The sequence below is a fragment of the Leptosomus discolor genome, chromosome 3, assembly GCF_034619465.1.
Source record: "Leptosomus discolor isolate bLepDis1 chromosome 3, bLepDis1.hap2, whole genome shotgun sequence".
Lineage (NCBI taxonomy): Eukaryota > Metazoa > Chordata > Aves > Leptosomiformes > Leptosomidae > Leptosomus > Leptosomus discolor.
The window spans coordinates 51049262-51064873 of NC_141393.1; the positions used below are offsets into that span (position 1 = coordinate 51049262).

The window sequence follows — 15612 nt, forward strand, 5'->3', positions numbered from 1 at the left end:
ACAGCATGGGTGCAGCGGCAAAAGTGCAAGCTGTACATCAGAGATGGGGAGCTGTGGGATGTGTGGTGCCCACTCAGCCTTTCTTGGCTACTGACAGCATCTAGGAAGGACGCTGGAGTCAAACAGGGGAGGAGCCACCTCCCAGAATGTGCCCCATTAGGAAACCACACCTGAGTGTCTCGGAGTTCTGACCAGGACTTCTGTCTCTGCTTGTACACTCTTTGCAGTCTCTTTTGGCTGAAGCAACCATGCTAATTTTGAAAACAAGCTAGGAGAAGAGAAAGGTATTGTTTTCAGTTTATTAAGCTGCTCTGTCAGGAGGCTCTTATGTCTATGGATAGGACCTGAGCCTGTATTTTGGATAAAAAGTTCACTCTAGTATCTCATAAAACCTGCAAAGCTCCCTTCACGCTTGCTTGTTAAAGGCTTTCCACATTGACCAGCCCGTTCACCCGAAGATGCAGCTTATTCTGTGCAGGAGTCCTCCAACACCAGTAGCATGGTATGTGTGCAGGTGTCAGGAGAGTCCCACACAAGGGGTTTGTGGGCTCTTTCTTCCCCACACTCACTCCCCAAAGTAATAAGGAAAAATTCCAAGAAATCACACAGAAGGGTCCATTAAGAAAACAAAGTTGCAAGCTTGAAACACTCAGAAATTACAAACTGTTAGGGTTGTAAGTCAGCCCTTGCTTATCATTACTCTTTAATTACATGATTGCACAGTCTTTTCCATGGGTCGCAGCTCGTGGTGTGTATCGGTGGGTCTGTCCTGCACATGAAGCACAATTGTGTGATGGAGAACCATCATCTGTAGGTCTCCTGTGTGATTTCGTTGCAGAAGTTGGAAGATGTCACAAGAAATAGAAGACTAGGATGAGAAACGATGGTTTGGTTTTGAGCTTTAGGTGATTGAAAACTCTCAAGATAACTGGTTTCTGTCTCTGTTTCACCCAGACCCAGGTGAATGATTTAAAACAAAATTTTCATTAGCAGCCAGTGTCTTGCATGTTCTGGTTTTTTGGAGTGCTCAATTTGAGATCCTGGAGTCTCATTTGCAAAGCCTAAGCATCCCCAGCTTCAGAGAGAGTCAATAGGAGCTCTGCTGGATACAGTCAGTGCTATAAAAAAATGCTGTTTTCTTTAAAAACAAAACAAGCGGATGTCTTTTCAATTTGACATTCAAAATTAGTGGACATTTTTTTATGTTAATGTCCCTGCATCTCTGTTCTCCGTCTGTAAAATTAGGATAATCACTTTCATCTCACCTCATACGGGTGTTTGGAAGATGAGATCGTTAATGTTTGTGAAGCGCTTGTAATATTACAGTGATCAGCACCATAGAAAAGCCCACAAGGAAATTATTAATTTTGTCTTCAGAGCTGGATTTGAATAGTAAGCAATAAACAAGGCCTCAGGCTGCATAATGCAAAGAAGAAAACACAATATGGAATAGCTGCTCTTTGATTAAGCACTGTCTGTCCTGTGTATTGAAGAAAGCAGGGGAGTTACTGAAATGATAGTATGTGACCATGCAGTCAAGGACTGTAACAGAATGCACATACATAAGACAGCTGAATTAATTTTGTACAGGCAATATTAATTTTCTAATTTTTCAGCACCTGAACTTTTCAAGCCTAGCATTTTTTTGATGCAGTCATTTGGTGTGTGTTACATATCTAAGTAGCAGTAGCATCCAGCAACCTGGATCACAACTGGAGCCCCATGGTTTCATGTCCATGCACATACAGCTGTGCTTTCTGCCCCAAAGAGCTCAGGTGTAATTTCAGCCAAGATACAAGAGATGCGTATAGGGAGCAAACTCCACAGTCCAAAGACTATCTTTCTGCCTGTTCCCCCTGCCATTACAAGGATATTTGTGAAACTGAGATTTCTCCATCTCTTTTTGGTTTCCTTTTGGTTTTCTTCTTTCTTTTTCTTTTTTTTTGGTGATACTGCAATAACAAGCTATAGCTTTCGTAAATTGCTCCAATATGAGTGTTCATAAGAGGGCAAGGATGGACCGCAGAGGGGAAAGAGCAGGAGGTGCCTTACCCAGCTTTTCCTCCTCAGAGGGAGTGAGCTCAACTCATCAGCGTGGCTTTGTGTGCATATCACTGTCTCCAGCCCCCTGACGTTCCCTGTCTGTCCTGACAGTGCTGCACTGATACATTCGTGTGTGAAATGTATTTCATGCCTCTTCTTAATTTTAAATTAGAATTTCTGTTCCAAGCCTGATAATCGGTTTTATTCATTAGAAAAACATCTTCAAACGTCTGAGAGTCTTTCTTAGCAGTGTAATTGAATTTTTGTGTGTTTATATCCTTTTTCATGAATTTGTGGCTGACTATGAAATTTGCCATTTTTACTCTGAACATCCCATGAAATCTGTTACCGTTCTGTGTGATTTACACAAAGCTCTGCCTGCAACCTAGCAGCAGGTGAAATATCGAAGCACTGACAGAAGGGAAAGACACAGCAAATGTCACTCTTTCCCTATACATCAGCGTGAGCTGTAATTCACGTCCAGTGTCTGTAGATAGTGTGAGTTGCTGTCCACAGCAATATTTAGGCTGCAGAACATGGCCCGGTTCTCTCGCAGCCCATTGGGTGACAAAGCACAGGCAGGCTGTCTCAGCCCTAACATTCGCCATGTCTACGTCCCAGGGCTCAGGACTCTCCCAAAGCTGAGATCCTGGTGGAGGTGCCTGCAGTGAGGGTCTGCAGACAGGTGCCCCAGCAATGCTTAAATGGGTATTGCAGCCCTCTGTTTTCTTTGTACCACCACGTCCAAATCAAACCCAGTATCTCCTCCTCACTTCCCTTCCACCCTGCCGAGTCCTACAACCGGTAAGGTAACAGCGTAAGGCAGTGTCATGCTGGGCGAAGCAATAATGATGCACCTTGTTTGTCCCCAGCTGCTGGAGGCCATAAGCCAAGGGAGTCAGAGCAGGCGCCAGCGACGCCAAGCAGACAGACTCAAGCCCTACGTCGCTGCTCAAGTGGATGTGCTGCCCGAGACCTTCACCCTAGGGGATGAGAAGAACTACAAAGGTTTCTACAACAAGCCCCTGTCTCAAGACCTGAGCTATCGCTGCTTCGTGCTGGCCTCACTGGAGGATGGAGACACGGTAAGGACTTTCTGCTGGGGAGGCATAGCCTTTCCTAGCAGAGCTGAGGTGGGCTCAGTGCAGGCAGGATGGACAATTACTTCAAGCCAGGATGATGGAGATTTCTCTGAAAAGAGTGAGGCTGCATAGCTGGCCTCAGCAAGCTGAGACAGCTGTGGTAGTTGACTTGATAGATGGTGTTTTTGAAGGGAAACGACACATATGTTTGACGTAACAGATGACGGTGGAGGGCAGTGTCAACACACGCATTCACAATCTCAGTTGTGACTTGCTGGGCTGTGCCCAGAGCAGAGTTTGACACATGGTTGTGATGGGATGGGTTCTTGTTCAGCTTTGGTTCAAGTAAGTGACTGTGGAAAACAGCCCAGTGGCTGCTGAGGCTCTGCAGTGAACAGGATGCTCCCCCTGCAAACCTGCCTTCACAGGCCCTTCTCTGGATAGAATCTCACTTCCAGTTAACGTCTAGAGAAGTAAACCTGGCTCCCATCGCAGTGGGTTGTGAGCAGGGCAAAGCTGCACACTTGCCTGCTGCATAGGGATTCTTCCTCCTGTTTCTGTACCTTGCTAGAGGCAAAGGGGCTATGGCTTTGTTGGCAGTATGCTGCCAAGCACACAGGGCCTGGGCACATGAGGGGGAAGGGAGTAGCTGATGCACAAGCAGGGAGCAGCAGGGTGAGAGACCTGTGCATTAGTGTCGGAGGGCAGGAGTGGTGGCGGTGGCAGCCAGTGTGTAAATAATGGAAATAACAGAGATGCACAGAATCCTTTGGTCAGCTTCCAAGGTGCATTTTCCTTCCTCAGCCTCATTTTCGTGTAGTGGCTCATTAGGGCTGGTCAAGTTCTTCATTACTCATCCAGCTCACGTGTTCTTGTGGCAAGATGTGCACGCTGGTGAGGGAAGGAGAGTCACAGATTAACAGCAAGGTAAGGCAGGAGCCTCAGAATGTGCCCTCCTGGCAATCCCTGTCAAGAAGAAATGACCTTAACTAGATGATCCCAGACTGTCATCATCTCCTCCCTAGCACAGATCTGTGACAACCCTCCAGTGAGCCACCAGCCACCAGTTATTACACCCTCACCGTAGAGACCACCTCTCTGCATCCCCCACTGCATCGCACCCGTTTTCCTTTGAAGCATGACGCACTCTGTCCAGGGCTGTGCAGTATCTCCCCTACTCAGCTCCTCTTAAATTGTTTACTGTGTTTCTAGTGTCAGCAGGCAAGCATAACACTGTCATTCTTCAAAGGCAAAGGGGACTGTGGTTGAAACACCATCTCTGAGGGCAGGGCACCTGCACCTCACAGTCTGCCTTTGGAACTGCCACTGAGATAACAGTCCTTCTGATCTGCTGCTATCTTCTCTTGGAAGGAGGCATTTCCAAAGTATGTCTGCAAAAATATGAATCTTTGCCGCTTGCACAAACCTTTGGAGATGGACACATGTGTTACCTTGCTGCACAGATCAGCATGCTCCTTTACCCCCCACCCAATGCAGCTTGACTTTTCTGGATGGCCACAGGCAAAGCCTTTGTACCTTCCTCGCAGAGCAGCCGCTTGCCCGTACAAAGGGGAGCCCCTGGCCTTCTGCCCCATCCTCTCACCACCCATGAAGCATCTTCTTGGCTCTGCCATGCTCAGAGCGAGCTGTTGCTGACTCCCTGCCCTGTTGTTTGAACTGGATGGGGGGGGGGGATATAGGAACAGGCCAATGGGTTGCAGTGATCCCGTGCAGACTTTCTCTAGGGAGCAGAGCTGAACTGGGAGCCAGCAGCTATTTCAGGGTTAGTGAAACAGAGTCTTGTAGGGCTGAAAGGTTTCATGGCCAAAGCAGCAACCACTCCCACACTCCCCCTCCAGCCATTGGCATCTCTGACCGCTGATAAATCTGAGCAGAGCAGCTAGGATGCTGCACCTGTGCATGCTGCCAGAAGGATGTCACAGATAAGAGCGTTTTCTGTACTCCATGCATGTTTGAAACCAGGCTGGCTGGGATCAAGGGCAGCTGTGAGAGGAGATCAAGATGTACATTTGTGTGACACCAGCACGCTTGATTTTTCCCTTTCGTCTCTTCACGTGCGCACAGACATGAAGTGCATGTTTAAACTCCGACCTTAAAGCAGACGATTTATAGATCCACCTTTTCGGTGACCAAAACTTTCTATGGCAGGAGCAGAGTGTTTCTGGCTCCCTAATGCTGGGCCACAGGTGCTGCTCAAAAGCCACAGGCACTGAACTGATAGAGCTCTGGCCCTCTGTAATAGGCAGGAAAGATTTCTTTTTTGCAGCACTTAACCCTTCTGACCCAGCAGGGCTGAGATGTGAAGGGACAACACAGCTCCATAAGCCTTAGCAACAGCAGCAGAACAAGCCAAGTGCAGTGTAATTTTTCTGCAGGAAGGGTTTGGGTCTCTGCTAATCCAGTCTTGCTGGTGGGGCTAGAAAGATGTTCCTTTGGGTTATAAATACTGGGCTGCCAGATTGCAGAAGTCTGGAAAGGAACCTGGAAGCTTTAGCCCGTTTCCAAGGTCTGTTTATCAGGGCTGAGACATCAGGTAGAAAATGTTCCTGTCATTTTGTTCCTTTAAGAAAACCACCTAGCCCAGCAGGGGTTTTCCTAATGTAGCCCTGACCTGGAGAGATGTGTTGATATCAGCACAGCAGGTATTATAAACCACTTAGGAATCATCAGCCAGCCCCACTGTGCAATTGGTTGGGATTCAAAAGCTTGTGATTTGGCTCATATTGAATCCAGGGCTGGCAAGTGGCTCTTAGCTGGGCTGCTCCAGTTTGGCGTCTCGAGGCCAGGTCTGCCAGCCAGGAAGTTGCTGGCACTGCGAACGTTTCACGCCAGGAAGAGACTGTTTCCACAGCTTGACCTCCGCTGATACCAAGGGAGGGAGGATCCTGTGGTGTGCTGCTGCAGTTTGAGAAGCATGACCAGAGGCAAGGGGAAACCTCCGTGTTTCAGGGAGGTAGCTGTTGCTTTAGCATAATAAACACTTGCTTTTCTCTCCCTCTTTTGCTGGTGCTGTTCAGAAGAGATATGCAGCCAGCCCCTACTCAGATGAGATTGTGATGGAAGTGGCTTCAGCAAAGCAGCAGGATGAACCGGAGATGCTGTGGGTGATGGGACCCGTCCTGGCTGTGATATTAATCATCATCATTGTCATCGCTATACTCCTCTTCAAAAGGTGAGATCCAGTCCTGGGCATAGCAGTTACAGCACAAGCACTACAGGTGGTAGCACCTTCAAGACCCTCCTTGTAGCCTTCGGATATGGGTGGTCTGATAGACAATCCCTGGTAGTCATGGGGAGGAGGTAAGTATCTACCTGGCACAGCAGAAGGCTGCTTTATAAAGAGAGCAGAAGGGCTGAGTATGCCAAAGGTAATTAATATCAGCCCCAGGACACACAGCTGCTGTGGATTCTGGAAACATGTGAGCAGTGGGACAGGAGAGCAGCTTTGTCTGTTTGACCGCTCTCTGGTATCACAGCTTGGATTTGCACCCTTAAGAACATCTGTAATACTGGTTTTCTGTGGAAATTGCGCAGCTTGATCACTGGCAGGTGCCCCTGTTACTGTGAATTTTGACTGGCGAACATGGTCTTGGTGGTGAGAACAGGGCATAGATGTGACAGGCTGAAATCAGAGTAGGAGCTTTCTTCTTGAGGCCTCTCAGTCCAGATCAGGACCAACCACACTCTGTGCTCCCTGCCGAAGCAACCTGCTTTTGTGTAGCAGAGCAGTACTGCTAGAGCTGTAACAGCAGTGTGAGATGATTGTTAGTCCTCCTGAGGAGCCACAGGTTGCATTTGCATGTGTTCGAGTAGCCTGTTAAATTACAGTAGGTCATTCTCTATCAGCTCCGCTCCCAGGTTCTGCTCCTCCTGGACTCTCTATTTACATATGTATCTGTAGCTTGGGGAAGGGAGCTGGCTTTGTTGTCTGATTAAATGGAGCTGTGCTGTGCATGTTCACTCAGTGCCTTTCTGTGTCAGTGATCATCTCCTTTCTTCTGTTTCTGCTCTTCCCTGGATCTAGTAAGCAAGAAAGGTATGAATCCATTTTATCTTCTTGTTTCACTAAAATTTCAAGTCTGTTTCCCTTTTAAAAAATCAAGCCTGAAGCTAAGGGGCATCTTTGGTTTTGGGATGGTGGGCATACTAGCCCTAGGGGTTTACAAAGACTTTGTTTCCTCAAAGGTATCAGCCTCCTAGCAATTGTCAGCCTCTCACAGCTCTTAGGGAAACAGTTCCAACAGAAAGACTTCCCAGATTGGTTTTGCAGTTAAATTAAAAATCAAAAAACCCGACAACACCAGCAGTTACAGGGATTTCTTTGTTTTATCAGTCACTTCAGATTGAGAGCTGTTCTGTCAAGAATGCAGGTGCATTCTTGCAGTCTGTAATGAAGCTTTGAGAGAATACCAGGCAATTGTAAGAAACAAAGTGTTTGCTGATCTTTAAGGAGAGAAAATGGCCCCAGGTGTGATTTCTGTACCTGGGCCCCATAGGTCGTCTGCCCAGCTTGGCTACGCTTTGCTTTGTCCCAGAGTCTGGTGTGGGTGGAGCGCCAGGAAGCAGCACCAGCCCACTGTGCTCAGACCTGACATTCACATCCCTGCTGTGTCCTAGCCCATGCAACGGCAGCATATCCCCTTCCAGCACCACCCTCATGCTCAAAGCGATGCTGTGTTATCCTACAGGGTTTTTTGCTGTCTAGCTTCTCTTTGAAGGTATTTTCTCCCAGAGGTATCTGTGCAGCATATTCACAGTGTCAAATCTACAATGGGAATGAATTGAAGCTGAGTAGCAATGGATAGCTTGGGATCTGGAAGCTTGTTGAGCAGTTTCCCTGACTAGGCTAATGAGAGAGTCAAACATTAATTATGTGCTGCGCCCATTCCCCAGAAAATCTGAGCCACTTTACTCAAGGGCTCAGGGACTGGTACACAGTAGCATGGCACATCCTGCTGTGCTCCTGATAGAAGAAACACTGCTTTATTTGTTTACTATGTGTTTTCCTTTACTTCTATCAATGCTCTCAGTCCTTGAGCTCTTTTGTCTGGGTCCAGGCAGCTAAAAGGCTTCTGAGATGTTGAGATTACTCAGAGTAGTGTAAGACTCACAAGCTGATCCTCCCCATTGAACAACTGCAGTGTTTGATACAGCCACGGGCTGCAGCTGGAGTTCGCTCACAGTCTGGGCCACAGCAGGAACACAGGTTTCACTCATGAATTTATGCACTAAATTGTCCCTAATTGTTTCTCACTAGTGCCAGCCCAGCATGCACAGCTCCCTGTGGAAGTGATAGCGCCCTGTGCCTGTGCAGAGCATTTCTGATCACACATAGCTCTTGGGTCACCACCATCCAGAGATGCAGCTGCCTCTGGCAGAACCTGGCAACTGTTCAGCGTGCTTCAAAATGCCTCACAAGGGGGTAGAAAGCATAGACTGTTGCAATTTGCGGGATGGTAAATGTGGTAGCATTCATGCAAACTAGCAGTGATGCAGCTCCGTCTCTTCCAGAAAACATAAGGTCAGCAGAGGGATTCACCATCGGGCAAAATCCATTTTGGGGATGTAGCCAAAAGACAAAGTCTCTGTGTATTGCTGCATGCTCGGCACATTGGCAGAGCCTCGAGATTAGCACAGATGCAGAAGAGAGTACTCCTGTCCAGCTTCTGCTCAACACCCCTCTCTGCTGCATGGGTGTAGCCACTACTGTTTGTAATACAGAGCAAGAAGTGGGACTTTAAGAATCACTAGAAACCCTTCTTGCAGTATTTGGTTTTCCTTAATATTCACTTGTCCACTTTTTGAATGGATCTCTCCCTGCTTTGCCTGTGAATTCCAGCAAGAGCCTGAGGTGGTGGCATTGCTCTAGGCATAAATATAGCATGAAGAGAAAACAGTGTATCTTATTGTTCCATTAATGCATGCCTTGGGTGCCTTCAACCATTCAACAGGTGTATTAATGGCCCAATTAAACACACCCTGAAGGGCCTTTACACTATTGTATTACAGCAGTCTAAATTTAAATATTTTTAACACTTGAAAAAAAAAAAATTGTAATATCCTTCCACTACAGGAAATAATTCCTAGAGAAAGTAAGGAAACAACATCTTGCATCTGTCTGCTTTTTCACTGATAAATATCACACAGAATATCACATTTCAAAGTGCCTCACTAATCAAACCTCTGCCATCGCTTACATATGATCCTTCCTGTTTCATAGATGGGAAATTGGAAGCACAGAAGAGGATGTGACTTGGCCAGAGCCCCAGGGAGCCTGGGATGGAGCTGGATATCTGAGACGCGGGGACCCAGACTCTTTCCCAGGGTGATTGATACCGGTCTCTGCCAGAGCTCACTTGCTTGTCTCTGTCCTCTCTGTTCCTAGGAAAAGGGCACATTCCCCCTCCTCCAAGGATGAGCACTCCATCGGCCTGAAGGACTCGCTTTTGGCCCACTCATCTGATCCCGTCGAGATGAGGAGGCTCAACTACCAAACTCCAGGTAGGGAGCAGCTAACCCCCTTGCACCCCACCTCCTCTGGTTCCCCTTTGTCAGGTCCCCATACCAGAGGAGGAGTTGCAGGCCTCCCCTCCAGCAGCTCTGCACCTTCTCAGTCACTGTGACACGGCGGGGGCTTAGACCAAGGATATCCACGTGTCCATTCTGTGGTGTGCAAATCCTTCTCCCTGGCCCTGTCACTGTAGGCACTCAAGGCGGTGGAACCTGGACTGGGACAGCCTAGTGTGTGGTGTGTGTCAGACCCTACATGAAGCTCACTGCAGTTCTCCTGAGCCAGGAGGAGCATTCACACAGAGTTGGGAGAGCTCACCAGTGCCCACACCTGCATTGCTCCCAGGTGCTGCATTGGTTTGGTCCAGGCTGGGGTTCAGTGCTGGCCCCAGAGGCTGTCTGTGTTTGGGAAGATCAGGAGGTATAGAGAGCCATTGTACCTCTGAGGGTGTCCCAGCAGCTTCGTCCTGGGTTCTTTGGTGTGCTGACTCTCCTGCTCTGCTCAGCTAAGAGTGAAAAGAAGAACTACCTGCAGCCTGCATTGCTTTCCAGACAGTGCTGTGGCCCAGCGAAGGGCACTGCTGGTCACAGTGGCCTCAGCGCAGAGGATGACAGTTCAGGAAAAGCTGTTGCTTTCTGCATGCAACTGTTCACTGCAGAGCATCTCGTCATGCCTGCACTGGCCTGTGGTGCCTCGGGGTGTAGCTAGTTCGCCAGTCCATGGAGGCAACTCTACTTTGCACTGCAGAAAGGTCTCATGCTGCTACTTTGTGTCTGTATGTCTCTGTTGGCACTGAAAGCACAGTACCTGTCATTGTAGCGATCAGAGAGAGGCTTGCCCTGACTCACTCAGAGCCTTTCAGGGAGTCCAAGTCCTAGATGAAGTGGGGAGCGCTTGGGCTTTTGTGGTGGAGGGAGCAGTTCAGCAATAAATGAGGCACATACAGCTCTCTTCTAACTTGCAGCTTCTCCTGGTCTGTAACCTACTTTCCTTTTCCTGCTGCTGCTCATTCATCTAAGAGCTTTCATCTAACAGGAGAGTTTTGAAGGGACTATTTCCTGATGTAAACTTGCTGTGCCTAGAAGGGGAGGGTAAGAGGAGCTTTTCCCACTGCTGCTCACAGCGGTCTGGCTCAGATTTGGGGTGGGCTTCACCAGCACATCTCCCTCCATTCCAGAGCAGCTGTCAGAGGTCTGTAGTTAGTGCATCTCGCAGGCAGACCAATGGCAGCTCTCACAGGTAGGATGCAGCAGCAGCCTGGCAGTTGCCAGCAGACCTGGCATGTTAATTGGCCACAACACAGACCAGCACAGTATTGCAGCATGGGAGGAAAATGCTGTGGGGAGCAAGAGAAGCCCATGCACTAGAGGAAGAACATCAGAACAGGCAGATCACTGGGAACAGCACTAGGGCAGGGAGTCACACACAGTCAGCAACAACATGCAGCTTCTTGAGGAGGAGGAAGGTCTTGAACAGGGCTAGGGCTGCTCCAGAACACCTGTGTGTGGGGACAGGCCTCTGTGACATGTCTCCACTGCCCAGGGACACAAGAGCCATCTCTGCTGTATGCTCATGGTTTGCATTGCACAGAGGAGTGTGACAGATCAGGCTTGTGCCTACTCCCATCTCCAGTGAGGTCAGGACATTTGCAACAAGGGCATCCCTTGCTAGAGCTGTAGGAAGGGTCAAGAGCTGCCATCAGAGAGAAGAGGGGTCCAGGAAATTTTTTTTCCCCTGCTTCTGTGTAAGAATAAGCCAAAGACACTGGCTTATTCAGTAAGTTTGCAGAGATTTCTGGAGAGACAAAAACAACCCAAAGTACCCAGTTCACTCGAGACAGCAGCAGTGCCCTGGGATGCTCCTAGCCAACACTCCCCCACCAAGTGACAGCACTGCATCCTCCTCCCTCCGCATCACTTGTGAGGCTCTGCAGGGCAGAAGCAGGTGTCATGAAGTTAGAAGTGACTGTTCCAGCTGCTGATGAGCTTGTCCTCATTAATGAGGAGGAATGAAAACCACCAAGCCCAGCTGGCCCATGCTGTTGCCCCTGTCACCTGCGCGAGGTTGAGGCAGCACTGCGTGGATGCATTGACAAGAGGTGCTGGCCACCCGCCCTGCATGCTTCAGTAGCTGGTCTCCCTGCTGGAGTGTGCTGAGTAGGGAAAACTTGTTTAATGCATAATTAATTGGGCTACTGTTATTAAATATTAAGCTTTCTCCTTTTTGTTGTTTTTACTTCAGATAAGGGTTATTTCCCCCACTGTCAGCCTCCCTGTACTAATGTACTACAGTGCCAAGTCGCTGAGAGGATACAGGACAGGGCAGTGTCCCAATACTCCATGAAATGAGGCTGAGTGGTGCTGCTGATGAGCTGCAAGTGAGCTGGAGGCTCAGGGTCACTGAGTAGAGGTTGCTGAGGCTGAGTGCGGTCCTCCTGGCCACTGAGCAGCACAGCTTTCCCCTGTACCTGCCATCCACCTGCCCTTGCTGGCTCTCCTTGGGCACAGGGCCATGGACAGTGGTGTGCAGTGAGAAGTGCAGCACTCAGTGTCAGATGAAGACCTGTGCACTCACTCCTCTGGGAGTACCTCCAGCTCCACGCGTTTGTCAGCGTCAGGGGATGGCGCTGGCCAGAGCCAAAATCCTGGTGTGTAATGGCCAGTTGCAGAGCAGCCCCTGCAGCTGGGTAGCCAGTCCTGTGCAGGAGGGAGGCTCCTGGTGCTGTAGTAGATGGTGCTTTCCTCTGCCTCTCCATCTCTTGTCTTTCCATTTCTGAACCTCTGCAATGATGACTAAAGGCTAATGCGATTTCTGTTCTCGCCCCATGTCTTTTCTTTGCAGGTGCCAGTGTCCCCAGTTGCCCGAATATTTCAAGTTAGTTTTAACTCCTGTATTTATCTTTTGACACCTTTGCTTTTTCTTTCCCTTTTTTCTCATCTCTGTAGCTTTTGTTTTAATGTCATGAAGGTCACCCTCACTCACAGCAGACTGTAGAATGGCAGTGATTTCACTTTCTGACATGATGTATGGGGCCAAGCTCAGGTGCTGTTTGCACGGCACTACAGCTGCTCACCATAGCAAGAGTGCAGAAGGGAAGGCCGTGGGTGCTGGGCTGCCAGGACACTCCTGCAGCAGCCCTTCACCTTCTCCCAGGCCTCCTGCTCCCTTGCAGTGTTATGCCAAGCTCTGCCATGGCACCAGGCCTGCAGTTGGCCCTGTGTGGGTACGTATAACCTCGTCCATTCTGGAGGGGGTGACCAGCTAAAAACTCCTAATGGATAAACTGAAGGGTGCTCTGCAACCCAGTGGTTGAATACACTCTCCTCCTACCTCAGCCGAACTGCATTGCCTAGACTGGGTTGCCTGTGCCATAGAGTTAGGCAGGGCAGATGCCACAGGATGCTGATCTCTGAACTGCTATGCAGTTGGTCTGCTTGGCAGCATTGGCACCAGAGTCCCAGGCACAGAACAGAGGGACTTAACTGCTCTAGCAGGTTGGATGGGGTAGTACCAGAACTACAGGTGTAACTGCTCCTTTAGCTCTTGTCTTGTGAGCTTCAAGTTCATTCTCAACCAACCATAAAAGCATGTCCTCCCTGCTGCTTGATATGCAAGACATCTGCATGTGCACGCAGAAATGGGAGAAGTACGTAGGACAAATGCTTCCCCCAGGAGCAGGGGGCTTTGCAGTCTGCGGCCCTGCAGGCATTTTGAGACCTCTGAGCCCTTCTAGCCTGGTGGAGAGCATGTAGAAGTCCTGGTAGTGTGTACAAATCTCCTCTATCTTGCCCTACGCTGTCAGTGGCAGTTGTTCTTGGTTCACCATAATGAGATACCAACCACCTCTTTCTCCCCATCTGCTCTTGCAGCTCCTTTTTTGATGCAACACTCTCCTTTGGCTAGCAAAACTGAAGTTTGGAGAGACCTTGTATTTCTCAGCAGAGATCAGTGTCTGCAGCTCTGCTGTGGTCCACAGCTCTGCTGTACTTCATACATAACCATGTTGGGATAAGCACATGCTGTGGCTATTTTCCAGCCTCTTTCTTCTCCTAGCCCCACACTTCTGCTTTGGTCCCACACTGTTTTCCTCATTCATTTGATCATCAGTAACAGCTCTACACTGCAAAGGCTGCTCTTGAGATACAGCCTCTGGAGCTCTGGCTGTGGCACTAATGAGCAAATTGTGGAGAAACCAGAGCATCATCTTTGTGGGCCTGCTCAACAACCTTGGGAATCCTGATGGGTGAAGTGGCAAACAGAGGACCATTTGCAGGAGGATCTCAGCGCAAGGCAGAAGAAGGATCTTTCCTTCTCCGTCTGTCCGTGTGCTCGCAGGCCATCTGTGGATAGCTCTGCCCTGTCAAGTGATAGAAGGATGAGTGTGTGTTGGATCAGGTCGTGCCTATATGCAGTGATGTCAGATGCTTTTGGCAGAGGTGTGAGAGGCCTGCTGTGCAGTGGCTGCAGTGTAACAGTTCTGTGTTATCACCTAGTGACTTGTCACCCCTGTGTAAAATGCACATACCCAACCTGGGGACTGCTCCATCACCTCAGCGGCCCATCACTGCCATCTGTGGCAGCATTCAGGCTTCTGAGCAATTGAGAAGCTGCTGGCCGTGCTCCAGCCTGTCTCCCTGGGTGTGAATCAACAGCTTCAGCCTATTAATAATCATAATTACCCACATGGGGTTTCTGGGAAACCCACAGAGCAGCCAGTGGAGTCATGAGCCTTGGGATTTGGATAAGCCAGGCTTTGGATGAGATGTTTCACAGCCGTGTTGCTGCCAAGTCATCATCTCAGCTTCAGAGAAAGAGATTGTGATGGTGGATCCCTGAATCCCAGGGCCCCAGTAAGGCTCCTCTCAATCCCACATGCACACCCTCACAATACTTGTCCCCTGTGTGGAACCTGTGGGATGCCCTCCTCCAGGCTTCTCCCCTGGGCAGGGCTTGGGCTGTGCCCAGGATGAGCCATATGGTGCCTCCCTGATTTAGACAGGGCAAGACTTCTGCCATGGCTTGAGCTGCATCCCAGCTTGTAGCAGCCTTCTAGGAGCTGCTGTAGGGCACATCATGGCACATGGTGCCTTGCACAAGCCAGCCCAGTGGATCTGGATTTTGGGCCCTGGAACTGGCTCTGCCTCTGAAGCACCACTGAAAAGCACCGAGTTATGCAGCTGTGGGCAGAGGAGCTCCTCAGCTCTTGGCAAGTTGTGCAATCTCCAACCAGGGGAGCAGCCGTTCCTCTGTGGGGCCCTTCCCATCTTTCTCTAGCTCCCCAGGGGCTGGGGCAGCATCTCTGTACCCAAAAAGCTGTGCACGTACACCACAGAGGTTTCCCTTGGTGCAGGTCTGGGCGAGTTTCTTCTTGGCCAATGCCGTTGTTAGGGGTAAGCAAGAGGATCAGTCTCAGCCCTTGGCAGTGAGAGCACCAGAGAATCAGTGTGTTCTATTTCAGCCCATGCAGGAGCCTGGGAAGCGCACTGACAGTGTATCCTTGGCCTGTTCCTGCCGGGGGCTTGCCCAAGCCCCTGTCTGCTGCGTGGCCTGCTCTGTGTGCCCGGTGGCTGTACTGTCCAAGCATGCTTACCCGGTCATGCACATTCTGCTCATCACCTTTCTGTTCTGTTTCACCAAACCATATGCTCTGAGAGTGCGTACAGCATGCCATGTGATCTCGCCGACTTCCCATCTATCCCGCCCAGCACTTTACATAGTCACACATGTCCACCTTGCACCCACCTTTCAGGTTTGCTGTGCACATGCTGTTGTCAAGCCGCCTTTGGCCATGCAGAGGCATAACCGTTTTCCTTTCCCTCCTTCCTCCTTGTCTCGCTTGCAGGCATGCGTGACCACCCCCCCATCCCTGTGACAGACCTCGCCGACAACATCGACAGGCTGAAGGCCAATGACGGGCTGAAGTTCTCCCAGGAGTATGAGGTGAGTGTGAGAGTG

At 49.6% G+C, this 15612-nt stretch overlaps 1 protein-coding gene across 3 annotated transcripts in view; it reads left to right on the forward strand.

The window, feature by feature from the left end:
* The window catches only part of PTPRF (protein tyrosine phosphatase receptor type F), a 253957-nt gene that overhangs the window by 212712 nt on the left and 25633 nt on the right, over positions 1–15612 (forward strand). The window contains exons 19-24 of one of the 3 annotated variants that reach the window (XM_086461941.1): positions 2916–3128; positions 6164–6318; positions 7171–7182; positions 9532–9647; positions 12499–12531; positions 15500–15597. In XM_086461941.1, the coding sequence (XP_086318067.1) occupies positions 2916–3128; positions 6164–6318; positions 7171–7182; positions 9532–9647; positions 12499–12531; positions 15500–15597 (627 nt within the window). The remainder of the gene's footprint in view (positions 1–2915; positions 3129–6163; positions 6319–7170; positions 7183–9531; positions 9648–12498; positions 12532–15499; positions 15598–15612) is intronic. The other 2 variants (XM_086461940.1, XM_086461942.1) reach the window with 2 other exon arrangements.